The sequence below is a fragment of the Chelonia mydas genome, chromosome 1 (assembly GCF_015237465.2).
Source record: "Chelonia mydas isolate rCheMyd1 chromosome 1, rCheMyd1.pri.v2, whole genome shotgun sequence".
Classification (NCBI taxonomy): Eukaryota; Metazoa; Chordata; order Testudines; family Cheloniidae; genus Chelonia; species Chelonia mydas.
The window spans coordinates 28,530,094-28,545,933 of NC_057849.1; the positions used below are offsets into that span (position 1 = coordinate 28,530,094).

General features: G+C 41.6%; 1 protein-coding gene across 1 annotated transcript in view; it reads right to left on the minus strand.

Moving 5' to 3' along the window:
- Positions 1-6,404: 6,404 nt before the first annotated feature.
- The window catches only part of CWC15 (CWC15 spliceosome associated protein homolog), a 38,177-nt gene continuing 28,741 nt past the window's right edge, over positions 6,405-15,840 (minus strand). The window contains exons 6-7 of the mRNA XM_037889738.2: positions 11,200-11,318; positions 6,405-6,860 (exon numbers count right to left, since the gene is read on the minus strand). Coding sequence (XP_037745666.1) covers positions 6,731-6,860; positions 11,200-11,318 — 249 coding nt within the window. The 3' untranslated portion in view covers positions 6,405-6,730. The remainder of the gene's footprint in view (positions 6,861-11,199; positions 11,319-15,840) is intronic.

The window sequence follows — 15,840 nt, forward strand, 5'->3', positions numbered from 1 at the left end:
GCTCCAGGGAGTGATCCAAATGACAAGTAGGTAAGCCACAGCACAGCATATACTGCTTGACCAGTGCATACCACACACATTGAACCAATACCACTCATGACTTACACACCATTGACTTCAATAGGGCCACTACACAAGCTGGTATTTGACACCTCAATTTCAACACAAGCAAAAAATGAGCACACTGACCAACACTCACCAATACTTCCTCTATTTCCCCTTTCCTACTCACTTGTAAATATACTCTGAGAAGTGCTGTCCTGACCTTCACTCATTCAGACACCGGTTTCTGAGTAGTACAGTAAAATAAATTTCAGTAGAAGAGGATGTTTCAGTGATCTTGCTCATGAGGGATACCCAGATCATAAACCAGAAGAGCCTGATTTTCAAGGGGGAAAATAATTGCTAATTGAAGAACTAGGAGGAAAGATGGTCTTGTGGTTATGGCACTGGAGTGTGACTGTAGAAATGTGGGTTCAGTACCCAGCTCTACAACACACTTTCTGTGAGTCCTTGGGCAAGTCATTTAATCTCTCTGTGCCTCAGCTGCCCATGCTCTGTCCTGCCTAACTCAACTATTCAGGATATGGCCTGACTTTTACTCTGTATTTGTCTTGGATCCAGTCCAACAGATCCCTGACGTTCGCTGGGGCCTGTAGGACTATAATACAAATAAATAATCTATCACATCCTCACTATTCAGCTCCTGTGTTTTGAAGTCGATGGAAATACCCCACATATGCATTAGACCAGTCTGTGGTTCTGCTTCATTTTCCCCACATTGATGTAATGCTTATTTCCCTTCTGATTTAGAGACTGTCTTAGATTTGGTGGCAGCGCAGTATTTGCACAGTGGGTGATTCATTTTGTTTAAATTCAGATAACTCTTCATTTTGGATATAGCTGCGCTGCACATTTTGGAATTCCCAGCCCAATTTTTTGAACCACTGGGCAGAAGCTATGAAGGAAAAAAAAATCCAACTCCTTACACAAATATATATTGCTCTCATATATATTTTAAGCACATTCCATGCACTACTAGGAATTGAAACAATGAAGTAAGAACTATACATTGCCACTACTTCACTTTCAACTATACAGTTATTTCAAGTCAGATTTCCTCAAGCACATGCAAAGCACTCATCCTCCTCAAGGACGAAGACAATGGAAAGTTTGAAGTTTAAACACTAACCTATTTGAATTATCCAAGAACAAAATGTCATTGGGTACAATTTTCAAAAGTTTCCTAATCATTTTGAAGAGCAATGCAGGCATTTAGGAGCTCCCAGACATTCATTTTTTGAAAAGGAGGGACTCAGATGCTTTTGAAAATGACTCATCTACCCCCCCCCGCCCCCTCCCCCCCCAAATCCCAGATATGTAATAAACACTTTCCTTGTGAAAATACGCTTTCTTCAAAATCTTCTTATTCTTGCTCTGTTTATCATTCTTCACAGTGTACAGAATTATTTAAGGATTAATGTTTGCCATCTAGGTAAAAAGTGTTCAGTGCTCAGGATTTCAGCAGGCTGACCAAAGCCAAGAGGTGGAAAAAGGTGAATTTGAAATCAGAGTTTACTTCTTCAGGGATAGTCCCTACATTGTTGTTTCCTGCCAAATTCCGTTATGTATGGGAAGAAATGTTTATTATGATGGCACTACCTCAGTCTTTTGTAATTTTTCCTCTCTTTTAAAGGGGAAGCAAGGACTTCAATGACTGATCTTATTTCCTTGAGAATATATTTTATTGGTATTCACCCCCATCCCCAAGCTGCAAACTGTCAGGCAAGCTTCTTTATTTTTCCATATTGTAAAGCACCAAGCACAAGGATGAGAAGTCATACAGATGATCCCTTGAAATGCAGTCCTGATTTTTCAATGTTGCAGTACAAAACTAATAGACTCCAGCCTCAGTCAGACCCACCAGGAATAGCTAGCGGAATACACTTTGAAGAGCTGAAGCACTTCTCTAAACTTCAACACATCCCTTCAAGTTTGAATCAGACAGCAGCCCTTTGAAGTTAAGTGCTTCAAGGGAATGTCCCACACCCCAGCAATTGCTTGACCCTGCACTCAGAACTAGTTTGCAGTACCACGCAGTAAGATTTTTATGGTATTTTGGTGTTAGAGGAGAAGAAAAAGAGGGAAAAAAGTTCAGCAGTTTGGCAGAATCTGACGACTCCCAAAATCTTTCTGTACGAGGATAGCCAGAGAAAAGGCCGCCAGTAAACATGGACCAGGAGGGTTCCCCAGGAGACATATGAGGTTAATACTAGATGCACCAGACGGCCTCAACTCCAACATTTTCCCGAAAGCACAGCTCAAAATAGCTATGTCAACAGAAACAGTGATACATATTTTTAAAGAAAAACTACCCTCACCCAGGCTCCCAGTTTGGAGTGTATGCATCAGACTTTTAACATGTAATTAATTGTCTTAAAACAACCAGCACTTTTATTTATCAGGAGAAAAACTCAACCACTGACACCGCCTCATTTTCTCTGAGGGAAAAATGGCTGATTAAACATTTCAGCAGTAAATGTATATATTCAGATAATAACGGACTTAATTAAGCTTCTATTTCTGCTTTGTATATCACCAAACCACCAAAAATGTATTCTCTAAATCAGAGTTTGAGAGAGATACAGCCAACATGAAATCTAGTCAATTTTTAACAAATGATTGAAAGTCTATTTATAAACACAATAGTCCCATTGTACTAGGTGCTGGTTCTCTCCACCATTGGTCTGTGAAAAGACTCAAACACAGAGAAACTGTGACGCTGACTATGCACAAAATGTTGCCAAATGCACAAAGTAAACCAACTGAAAAGATTCACCTCTTCCAGTTACAGCCATCCTAGGTGTTGCTTATAAGAAAAAATAGGCAAAACAATTCAGATATAAAGTGCTATTTTTAAATTGACGTCCATTCAACTGCAGAACATAAGCTGTATTCCATTCTACCTTCAGCTGCAGCAGAGCTGCCAACTATGCTGGTTCCGTGTAAAGTTATTTGTCAAACTAAGCAGATATTCCTGGGAAAAATATCCAGGGAGCAGATGTGTACAGTAAAAAGGTGCCATTTTCTTTCTTTTTCTTTTTTTTTTTAAATCGTGGCCACAATGGAGCTTTTTAATACATAAATTGGATCAACTTTGCTTCCTGCATTTTAATACTAGAAGGGATAACAGAAAATTAGGCCACTGAATCAGTGGTGAAGTAATATTTTACATTTATATAGTGCTTTTCGTTCTGAAGGAACACAAAGTGCTTCACTAACTGGATACCTACACATTGTTAAAGTTGCCTAATATTCAACAACTGAAGACCATTTAGAGATATAGCCTCAAACTCCTTAACTTTCTATTGTGCCTGGCTGTTGTAGGATTTCCAAACAGTAGGTCACGTTACACAGCTTGTGGGGCTGAAAAACAATGTTAGAGATGGAATTTCAGCATAAAAATCTGCAAATCCTGGCTTTTGTAGTTTAGTTGAGACACAAACAAAACAATAAAGCCTATTTTGAAAGTAATGCTGAAGAACTAACGTGCATCCAGGGGCAGATTCTCATCTCCATTTCTATAGCTGTTCCTCTAGGATTATGGGGAGAGTCACTGAGAAGGTAGTTAATAAGCACACACACATAATTATAAAATATTTCAGAGATTAATTTGATTTTTATTTCTACTTGTATAGGATAATCTCATGTAGCTACAAAGCTCATGGAACAAGGGTCCTTTGGCAGCTTAAAAGGAGTAAGTCAGTACAAGAGATCACTCTTCTATACAAAAAGGGCTACAGTGTTTCAAAGATCCATGAAGGGAAGAATATAAACTAATAAATTTCTACAAAGACACTGAACTAGCTATAAAACCACATCTTAAGGATTTTTTTTTCCCCTAACGTATTTACTTACTCACTTTTGGCTTAGCTATATTATATATCTTGTAATAGTGCCTAGAGTTAAGTATTGTTAGTTGTTGCGATGACATCATCATTTTGTTAAGTCAGATCTAAGCAACAGCTGGCTTCCCCACTGCCACATTTTGCCAACTAACCGCTCTTAACTCAAATCTTGACTTTTTAATGTGTGCTCATTAGGAACTATGGCTGATCTCCTGCTTCCAAAAAACCATCATTGTTGCCAAAAGACAGATAACATAAGTAAAATCAGTACATCTTCTTTCCTTAATTCCAAGTGAAATAAGTATGTCTCAATATGGCTTTTAAATGTGCATATAAAATTCCCTGTTCTATGTATGTACTGACATTACCGGTTTAGATAGTTTAGCCCTGACTGGTTCATCTTGTCTTACCATAAAAAGAGGGAAAAATACAAAAACTAATGAAATTGCCTAGGGAATACAAATATGCTTCTAATATAGTAGTTTAACAGGATATCATTTAAAAACCATGTCTAACAAAAAGACTGAAATATCTGTCCTGAAATTTCAAAACCCCTGACCATCACTGTCATAAATATAAAGGGAAGGGTAACCACCTTTCTGTATACAGTGCTATAAAATCCCTCCTGGCCAGAGGCAACATCCTGTTACCTGTAAAGGGTTAAGAAGCTCAGCTAACCTGGCTGGCACCTGACCCAAAGGACCAATAAGCGGACAAGATACCTTCAAATCGGGGCGGGGGGGATGAGGGGGGGAGGTTTTGTTTGTGCTCTTTGTTTACATGGTTGATCTCTCTTGGTATCGAGAGAGGCCAGACAGAAATCCATCTTCTCCAACCCATCCTAATCCAAGTCTCCAATATTGCAACCAGTATAGGTAAGCCAGGCAAGGCGGATTAGTTTATCTTTTGTTTTATGCGAATTTTCCCTGTGTTAAGAGGGAGGTTTATTCCTGTTTTCTGTAACTTTAAGGTTTTGCCCAGAGGGGGATCCTCTGTGTCTTGAATCTGAATACCCTGTAAAGTATTTTCCATCCTGATTTTACAGAGATGATTTTTACCCCCCCTTTTTAAAAAAAAAAAAAATAAATAAAATCCTTCTTTTAAGAACCTGACTGATTTTTCCATTGTTCCAAGATCCAGGGGTTTGGGTCTTTGATGATTTTGTAACAAATTGGCTAGGATGTTATTCTCATGCCTCCCCAGGAAAGGGGGTGTGTAGGACTTGGGGGGGGAGGGGAGGGGGGATATTTTGGGGGAAGACGTCTCCAAGTGGTCTCTTTCCCTGTTCTTTGTTTAAAACGCTTGGTGGTGGCAGCATACAAAGACAAGGACAAAGTTTGTACCTTGGGGAAGTTTTTAACCTAAGCTGGTAAGAATAAGCTTAGGGGGTCTTTCATGCGGGTCCCCACATATGTACCCTAGAGTTCAGAGTGGGGAAGGAACCCTGACAATCACTCTGAAAATATGCAACTAATTTTTAAATAAGAGATTGTGAGCAACATTCATGCTATAGAAACAACAGGACTAAATGGACAGATATAGCATGGGCAGGCAACCAGGCAAGAACTCTACGTAAAGGCACCTTAAATCCTTTCTGACCTGCAACAACTACTATTCCATTCTAAGATCTCTCAAGTAGAGATTGCAAATCATGTTCTCGTATATGGAGGTTTTGAAATGAATACTAATGGTGAGTAAGAAACCACTGAACGCTTTCACTCGTGACCTAAATTAGGATTTGAACTCAGGTATCCAGAGATAAAAGGATGGTATTTCAATCCAATGCGTCACTCAGCCTCCTTTTGTAAATGCATCTCAAATGTGAGAATGATCACAAAAGAGAATAAAATCCTTCTGATAGCTGAAGAACACTGTACTGATTGTGATATCCTCTGAATTAACAGAAAAGTTTTCCCACATATATTCTGAGTTTTGTTCAAATTGACTTATAAAAAAAAAGTTTCGTGTGATGACTGGGTTGGGTGCCGCCTTCATTGAAAACAAAGTCCTGAAACTAGATTTAAAGATTGCAGGATTGGGCTCTTCCAACCTTGCCTCCATGTGGCTCTGACTGCAAGATTGGGGGTTAGAAACACAAGATTACATAGAATGGAATTCCCTGGAGAGAGGCAGCACACCACTGTGCTGCACACCTGCTGGATGCTCCTTGTGGCAAGGCAGTGAATCAGGTCGAGCTCATGATATAGATGAACGCAGAATTTTTAACAGCTTGGAGCTATCCAGTCAGACCACATTCTTAACTGCTACGTCAGAGAAATACTCAATATTTAAGAAGTCAGATAGGGAGTTCATATTGGCTATCAACTAGCCAATCAGAGGAAGGAAGATAATTAAATTTCATGCACAAAAAGGCAACTTCAGTATTCTCTTCCAGCATGTAGAATTTCACTTACCTTTAAGAATATGAAAATTTACATAATCTGCATAAATTACAAATCTCCATATTACATACAGGTTGTTTCCCAAGGAACAGTATTTAGACAATTAAAGTATTTATTGCAAACCAGTCTCTTGCAACATTTACATGAAGGCCATTAAAAGTAAATGCATATCTACTGAATTAAACAGAAACAGGTTTAGTTAAAACAAAAAAGGATGCTGAAAAGGATAAAACACTCCAGATACAAGGCGACAATTAAAAAGTTGTCAATGACCTTGGAAAAGCACTTGGAAATTCATGGCAGGAGACAATTTTCAGCCATCATTCGGGGCGGGGGGGAGGAGGAGGGGGGAAGTACACCACAGAGGGGAAGTCACCTTGAACCTTTGAGTCTTTCAGCAATGGAGCACATAAAACTGTACTATTTGATGTATTTTTCCATGAACTTTTTGTGAAATTCAGATCGCAGAGTATCATTTACAAATCTTTTGTCCTTTTTCATTTCATCTATTCCCTTGGCACAGTTCTTGAAGACAACATCGTCATCCCATCTGAAAGAAAAACAAACTATTTAGCTGTACAGTTAAAACTTACTACATGAAATTATGGTAGAGCAACTTAAAAAAAACTATGTTTAAACAGTTCTTTGTGGATTTCAGAAGACCACTATCTTTTTAGAAAAAACTGTTAACACACATCTGAACTTATTTTAAAAAATCAAAATACAATTATCGTGTGTGTTTTTCATACAAACTACATCCTAAAGTTGTTTGCAGTGTTGTTGTAGCCATACTGGCCCAGGATATTAGAGAGACAAGGTGGATGAGGTAATATCTTTTATTGAACCAACTTTTGTTCATGAAATAAACTAGCTTTTGAGCTCCTGAAGGGCTCTGTGTAGCTCAAAAGCTTGTCTTTCACCAACAGCAGTTGGTCCAATAAAATACATTACTTCACCCAGCGGTACCATTTGGAGGGGAGGAGGGGCTCCTGCTCCTCCCCTCCCAGTTTCGTACAGTAGGTGTGTTCTCAGGTGGAGCTCTTAACTACAGCACAGCAGGAGTGTGGAATGCGAGTTCTGAAGAGGAAAGGTGCTGCTCAAAGCCTGTGCCCCTGGGTTTTGTTTACAGAGGCAGGGTGATTAAGATAAGAAAGGGCTGGTAATTATATTAGGGGTCTGGAAGTCATTAATGAGTCTGTAAAACAGGAATCCCTCTGCAGGGAGTGGAGAGTATTGAAGAGAGAAGGCAAGGGACTGGAAATACTACAAAGCCCTCTGCGCCAAGATAACATTCAGAAAAGAGAGAGATGTGAGGGGCGTAGGTGAAAAGAAGGGGCCAAAACCAAGGGAAGGGATAGCAGTGATATAGAGAAGTTCCCACTCTACTTGTGGTACTTATGTGGCCCCATCACCATAGTATTTGAGCACCTCACAACGTCTAACCTATTTTTCCTCACAGCCCCTTGGTGAGGTAGAGCAGTGCTGTTCTCCTCATTGTACAGATGGGGCACAGAGGCACACACGGACTAAATGCCAGATTTTCAAAGGTGTTTAGGCACCTAGTGGGATTTTCAAAAGCGTCTAGAATATTAGGTGCTTTGCAAACCCCATTAGATGTCTAGCTCCATCTTTGGGTACCTAACAACCTTTGGAACTCTGTGCCTAAGGCACTCGACTGAGGTCATACAGAAAGCCCACGGGGGAAGTAGAACCCAGGTCTCTCAGGGCTAGCTCCTTATCCACTGGACCACCCTCTCTCTCTGCTGCATGCTGTAAAAAAAATAAAACAAACAAAAAAAATGAGGACTCTGAGAGATGGGAGCAAAACCAAGAGGGACAGTCCTGAGACTCCAGAAAACTGTCCCAGGCAGTTGGGAAGGATGTCATGGTTGACAGCATGAAAAGCAGCACAGAGGTCAGGAATGATGATTAAAGAGAGAATGAGTCAGATGAGAGGAGATCGCTTAACCCCCAAGGAGTAGAAGGTTCTGCCCCAGGCTGGATTGTTAAGCAACGGCTGCTGTGCAATTTTACATTTTAACTGAGAATCAAAGAATATCAGGGTTGGAAGGGACCTCAGGAAGTCATCTAGTCCAACCCACTGCTCAAAGCGGGACCAATCCTCAACTAAATCATCCCAGCTAGGGCTTTATCAAGCCTGACCTGAAAAAACCTCTAAGGAAGGAGATTCCACCACCTCCCTAGGTAACGCATTCCAGTGTTTCACCAACCTCCTAGTAAAAAAGTTTTTCCTAATATCCAACCTAAACCTCCCCAACTACAACTTGAGACCAGTACTCCTTGTTCTGTCATCTGCTACCACTGAGAACAGTCTAGATCCATCCTCTTTGGAACCCCCTTTCAGGAAGTTGAAAGCAGCTATCAAATCCCCCCTCACTCTTGTCTTCTGCAGACTAAACAATTCCAGTTCCCTCAGCCTCTCCTCATAAGTCAAATCATTTTGTCTTGTCATAGTTTGTTCTGAGTTTGAGAAAAAGAAGGAATGAAAAAGTGTCATACGAGTATCAGATGTGTTTATGCCTCACATTCTTAGGATTTTAGCTGTATCCAGGCCAATTCCACAAGAACAGAAATTGCATTCAGAGTCCATAAAGTCAACGATTATGGTCATGATTTGCATTATTCATTGGGCACAATCTGTGTGCTCAGCACGGTTTAGAATATGCCAGAAAATGTAGTCCCTAAACTAACACATAAGATGTGTAGCCCCAGATAAGATGGCTCAGATATTTAAGTATGAAGTCTATAGTTATTGAGCACATATTAATATTTATGAGTGGAGGCGCTGATGGCAATAGAAGTTTTACTTGATTAAGGATTAGAAGATTTGACCCTTCAACTTCTTTTCAAGAGGAGGAATGCTAAGAGCTCCTGTGTCTGTTTATTTTCCTTTCCTGCTTGCAGTGGCCTTGATATACCTCAGAAGTATCCATTTTTTTCTCAACTTTAAAATGTGGAATTTTTTCTTGGTGTTTGATTTTAAATATTCTCCTGTGAGAACTGCAACTCAATCACTGTAGTTTTGTGTTTAAGAGCCTTCTGGAAAGTAACTAGCCTTCAAACAGAAGTGAAAGCAGTATTGCCAAGCCTCATGATTCTGTCATGATAATTATTGCTTTCCTTAAAGCCAGAGGCCCTGGAGTCAAGTGGATGTGTGATAATTTCAGCCTTCATTCTTAAAGAAAAATGAAGTTTCTAGCCCTCATGGCTGTGGAGAAACCTTCAAAAATGTGACCCCAGTGCACCTTAAAAGCTCAAAAAGCAGAAAGCAAATAAAAAGAACACCAAATCTATTATTTTTACATAACCTTGGTGAGCCTGATTCATGATTTTTGAACATTTGGGGTTGGCAGTACCATGAAAGTGACTTGAAAGTGTCAGTTTCACTCCTGTTTAAAGTCAGTTTCTAGTCTATTATTTGTAGTGCGGTAACACCCCTAAAGCCCCCGGCAAGTGCAGTATAAACTCGCAGGGCCATGCCCTAGTAGGATGTTTCCAAAAGTTTAATGATCTATTCCAAGCTTGGTGAACTGCAAAAAAGTAATATAGATTTTTCTACAAATTGTTTTAATTGTTGTATTCGAGCGTAACAAAGCAAGAATATACACTAAAATTCAGTGTCCTTTAAGACAAGTGCCTTGACACAAGATGTCAGAACATATTAGTATTAGAGCTGAGTGAGTCTAATATATATTTAATTTTCTTTCTTTATATAGGAATTAGATACAGTGTTCCTGCCAGCTAATTGCTAAATTATCTGCAAAAAAACCCCAATCAAACAAACAAACAAAACCACCTAGAGTCTTCAGGTGCCTACATAGCCCCTTGAATCATGGTTAAAGTTGCTCCCCACTAACATCTGAAATGGCGCCCCGACCTAACTCACATTCTCTCTCTTATACCCTAAAGTCTTTAGTGTGTAAAAAAAAAAGTAAAAAATGAAAGGATTAGTATTATTAAATCCTGTTTATTAGGGAATGCCTAAGGACTAACCAAAAATGGGGCTCTATTGTTCTAGGCATTATACAAACACAGAGGAGCAGGCAGTCCCTGACTCAAAGAGCTTACAAACGAAATAGACAAGACAGTCACAGGATGGACGCAGGATGAGACTAATACACAAGTAGAGTGAACAATGTGATGGCAAACAGCATGTTAGCTCTACAATTTTTTACAAAAAGATGTGTTTAATCAGGAGGGGATCAGCTAAATGGAAAGAAAAGTGAAGGGACAGGGGACAAGACAGGGAAGAAGAGGGTAAGATGCGGAGTGAAGCTGAAGAGAAGAGACCGAGGGACGGCAAGGGCTGGAGCAAACAGCCAATCAGCACAGGAAACAGAAAGCCCAGTCAAAACTGTAGAAAGTTCTCTGAATGTCCAGAGGTCCCTACTTTTGAGTGAAGCTCGTAAACTCCTCATCTATTCCCTATTTTAGTTAAATGGAATACTACCTGGACTATTTCCTAACAGAAACCGTACTATAATCAATAGAAAACGAACCATAAAAAAAAAGTGCTAGCACAAAAAATTTCACTAGTCACTCACACTAACAATCCAAAGTAGACAGATGTGTTTAGAAAGGCATAAGAATGAACTCTCGCCACATTGTCTCTTGCAAACATATTGTGCTGTGGATGGCAACGCAAGGCAATTAAATTTTTAACACAATTCTCTTTGCCCTAAAAGAACCAGGGTGGTCTATTTGGGAAAAAAGAACAAACCACCGTCCTTACAATACCTTAATTTCATGTCACATTGTTGACGCAAGGCTTGAGTGGAGAAATAAAATCAATGATAGTGATACCAGTTTAGCTGCTTTACAGACTGCTGGAGCTCCAGGAAGGGACAAATGTATATCGAGCACAGTACCTTCTCTTCACTTTGAAGTTTGCTTGAGGCTGCACTGGGCCTGTAAGATTTAGTAAAGGATTGCCACTCAGGATGTTTTCCATTCGAATCCTCTCTTCTTCAGCCTTTTGCTCTTGCTCCTGACAATGAGAAATAGATGCACGTATTTATTAGTTTTTGGACATCTTTTCAAGCTAATTTACAGAGGAAGATGATGATCATTTAGCTGATAACTCCCACACAGACAACTTCAACTCTTAGCTCAGTCATCACTCCCAGCTGATTTAAAACAGTTGTGTGTGTGGAAAAACAGAGGAAAGGGTGAGGCAGAAACTCTGAAAATCTTAACATTGTTAATCTACTGTCATCTAGCAAAGCTGAATCCTGCGTTACTAGCCTTTGATGTTCTAAAGTTTGCAATTAACACCCCATAAATACTAGCATGTTATAGGCTATGTATTTTGTGTATTAATAAACAACCTACCTGATTTTCTTCATTTTAAATTCTATTTAACCTCATATGAGAAAAAGAGAAAACGTTCAGCAATATTCATTAAGTAAGTGGAAGGTGTTATACACTGTTGAAAACAAGCTATTGTCTTCTACCTTGAGTGATCTCTCAGCCTTTTACCACCACTGAGTCTTACTATTTCCTTCTGCGATACTGTACAACACTGAATAATCCCATGATACCCAAATTTTAAGAGTTTTGCTGTCCAGGGTCTCCCCTCACCCTGCTCCCCAATAGCACACTGTAAACTTCTGATTAAAACAACAAAAAACCGTATCTGGCATAAAACTGGTTTCACTAACCACTTTTATAAGCCATCTCAACATCCAGTCACTTAATCTATCCTAGACTTCAAGTTATGTGTGACATTCTGCCTGTATCAACAATTTTTTCCAGAAGCTTTCAAACATGTTACCAGGTTCACTCTTCGATGTAAACATCAGGGGAAAAAGACTGCTTTCTTACTTGGATGACTGAATACAGGCATATCCTTCTACATGCTAAAGTATGGTCTGGAATCATTCCAGTTTAAAAAAAAATTGCATTCAATGCTATAGAACTGCTACATGGACTAAAACCAGGGCTACTATGATATATGCATCATAACTGGTGTTTCTTTTAAAACTGCAAAAAATTCATGGATCAGGGCACTTTGGGGACCCAGAACAGGAAATGCTTTTCTTGATAATAGAATTTAAGATTTTCAGCACTATAAACTACACTGATGCTAACCAGAGTTCGCAAGCTTTAAGCACTCAATCACCGTGAAAGAGTACATTAATAAGTCCTACCTATTTTACTTTTTCATGTTTGTGGACTGAACAGATAACTGGAATATTTCTATAAAAGAGGCCCAAGAGGCCTTAATAAGTACAATAGTAAATCATTCTTATAAACATTAGACAGTTCTAATGTAGAATTTGCAAGATTTCTATAAATTTTACCATGCACTTAAGGTACACCAGCCTGTTTCATGCAGAGAACAGAGTGTGTGGGGGTGGGGGTTGGGAAGTGCTTTTGAGACACTGAAGTTATCAGCATATAGAATTCATAGTCCAGCTCACTCATCAAAACTTTACCTCTTTAGGTCTGCATAGTTCAGAATACACGAAAGAATGATTTTTCTTAGATTTTCTTTCACAGAGGAATTTTAACCTAGCCGTAGGCCTGGTCTACACGAGGAAATTAGACTGGTATAACTACGTCTCTGAGGATGTGAAAAGCCCACACCCCTTAGTGATACAGTTAAACCAACCTGACCCTCAGCATAGACAGTGCTAGAGAATTCTCCCATTGACCTAGCTACTGCCTCTCAGAGAAATGGATAACCTATATCAACAGGCGTAGGTTGCATCTTCACTGAAGTGCTATAGCAGCATCGCTACAGTTCACATGTAGACAAGCTCTCAGGGCTTGGCTACACTTGCAAGTTAGAGCACATTAAAGCAGCCCCGGGTGCCCTAACTCCTGATGTGTCCACGCTGGCAAGGCACGTAGAGCGCCCGGACTCTGCGGCTGGAGCGCCCCTGGTAATCCACCTCCACGAGAAGCATAATGCTTGCTGCGCCGCAGCGCCAGTGTGGACGCCCTGCTCTATTAATGCGCTCTGATTGGCCTCCAGAAGTGTCCCACAATGCCCTGTGCTAGCCACTCTGGTCATCACTTTGAACTCTACTGCCCTGCCCTCAGGCGACCAACCATCAGACCTGCCCTTTAAATTCTCTAGGAATTTTGAAATTCCCCTTCCTGTTTGCTCAGCAATGTGTGGAGTGCTCTCAGCGCATCTTTCCAGATGACCATGCCTCCACGTGCCAGGCGATCCCCAGTATGCAGCAGTGGCGAGGTGCTGGACCTCATCAGTGTTTGGGGGGAGGAAGCTGTCCAGTCCCAGCTGCACTCCAGCCATAGGAATTACGATACCTTCGGGCAGATATCAAGGGACATGATGGAAAGGGGCCATGACGGGGACGCATTGCAGTGCAGGGTTAAAGTGAAGGAGCTGTGGAATACCTACCGCAAAGCCCACGAGGCAAACCACCGCTCCAGTGCTGCCCCCAAGACCTGCCATTTCTACTAAGAGCTGGACACGATACTTGGGGACAACCCCACCTCCACTCTGAAGACCACCATGGACACTTCAGAGCCCAGTTCAATAAGGCAGGAGGAGGAAAGCGGTAGCGAGGGTGCGGAGGAGGAGGGGGACAGCCCGGCATCCCTAGATGCATGCAGCCTGGAGCTGTTCTCAAGCCAGGAGGAAGGTAGCCAGTCACAGGGGACAGTGCTTGGAGAAGAACAAACAGCAGAAGAGGTGCCCGGTAAGCGGCTTTTATTTTGGGAAGGAAGTTGTTCGGTGTGGGCTCTTGGGGCGAAGAGGGTTAGGGCTGCACACATGCCTAGATGTGGAACAGGGCGTTGATGTGCTCTCTCACAACACGGTAATCGGCCTCAGTGATCTCTTCAAAGGTCTCATGCAGAAGCTGGGCAATCCACTTGCGCAGGTTCCTTGGCAGAGCTACTGTGCTCCTTGTCCCAGTCAGGCTAATGTGTCTGCACCACTATGCCGTGACGGCCGGAGGGACCATTGCTGCACACAGGCAAGCTGCATATGGGCCACAGAGGAAGCCGCATTGTAGCAGAAGACCCTCCCTTGCTTCCCAGGTCACCCTCAGCAGGGAGATATCTTCCAGGACGAACTCATCCTGTAGAAAATGTGGGGACAGTGTTCCATATAGGGGCCCCTGCAGTTGTTGTTTCTCCCCGAGGCAAAGAACCCCAGGGGACAGTACGGCCATGAAAAAAAATCAGTCCCCTTTGCCCCTGTGCTTACTCACCATTTTGGAGCTCCTGTGGGTTGTGCGCGCTCGGTTTGGGATGGGCAATTTCTGCTATTGTGTACACTGTACTTGTCTTTAAGTATGGCCGAATCATTGCTATGTCTGGTGTGAACAATGCTGCCTCTGTTAAGTGTTGCATTTTGGCTTTACAGATGCAACCTTAAGATCCCAGCCGTCCTTGTTATCAACGGCCGAAAGACTCCAAAGAATCAGGAAATGTCTGCGAAGAAGCAAAGAGGACATGCTACATGAAGTCATGCAGCAGTCCCTTAATGAAAATCAAAAAGTACAGGAGTGGCGGGAGAGCGAAAGGAGGCTCCATCAGCAGAACATGGATCATCAGCACCAAAGCACAGAGCGGCTGCTAAGCATCATGGAGCACCAAGCGGACTCAATACAGGCTCTCATAGCAATGCAGGCAGAGCACAGCCGAGCCTGCCCCCCCCGCAGTCCTTGTCCCAAAACTCTTTCCCTTGTGCCCCCATGTCGCGCCAACCCACTTTCCCTAACATCTGCGTTCTTATCGCCACCAGCTGCCTCCACCCGTAGCTTCACCGCCCAGCCCTGCAAACTACAACCCTTACCCACTGCACTCAACCTCCATCACCATGAATTTTAGCTAGCCTGAAGTGCAGCACTCACTGCAAGGCACTACAGACAGGAAGGCTGAGTATGGCAACAGAACGTACGCAAATCTCGGATTGTCCCGTTCCCCACTCCACCCCTTCCCTCGTCCCACACAACACAGATGTGTCATGCCCCGTTTCCCAAGCAGTTGTGTTTCTTTGCAATAAATGAATATTTTGACTTTGAAAACATTCTTTATTATTGCATTAAGTAAAAGATACTGTAGCGCAGGAAAGCAACAGGCACTGCAAGTCAGTGCATCATACGTAGCACACACAGATTCCTACTAACATTGTAGGGCTTGGGGGGATTTTGGGGGGGAAAGACGTTTCCAAGTGGGCTCTTTCCCTGTTATATTTGTTAGACGCTTGGTGGTGGCAGCAATAAAGTCCAGGGACAAAAGATAAAATAATTTGTACCTTGGGGAAGTTTTAACCTACGCTGGTAAAAATAAGCTTAGGGGGTTTTTCATGCAGGTCCCCACATCTGTACCCTAGAGTTCAGAGTGGAGGAGGAACCTTGACATAGGGGCAGAGCGGTGGGATTAACTTGAAATCATTTTGAGATCAATGTGAGATTTTTTGAACCAGAAGCACAGATTTTAAAAAAGGACTTTTTTTTCCCTTTGGGCTGCTGGAAAGCAGGTTTTAAGCTGAAAGCAGTTAGAGTTTTTTTTGTCTCTGCTTGGGG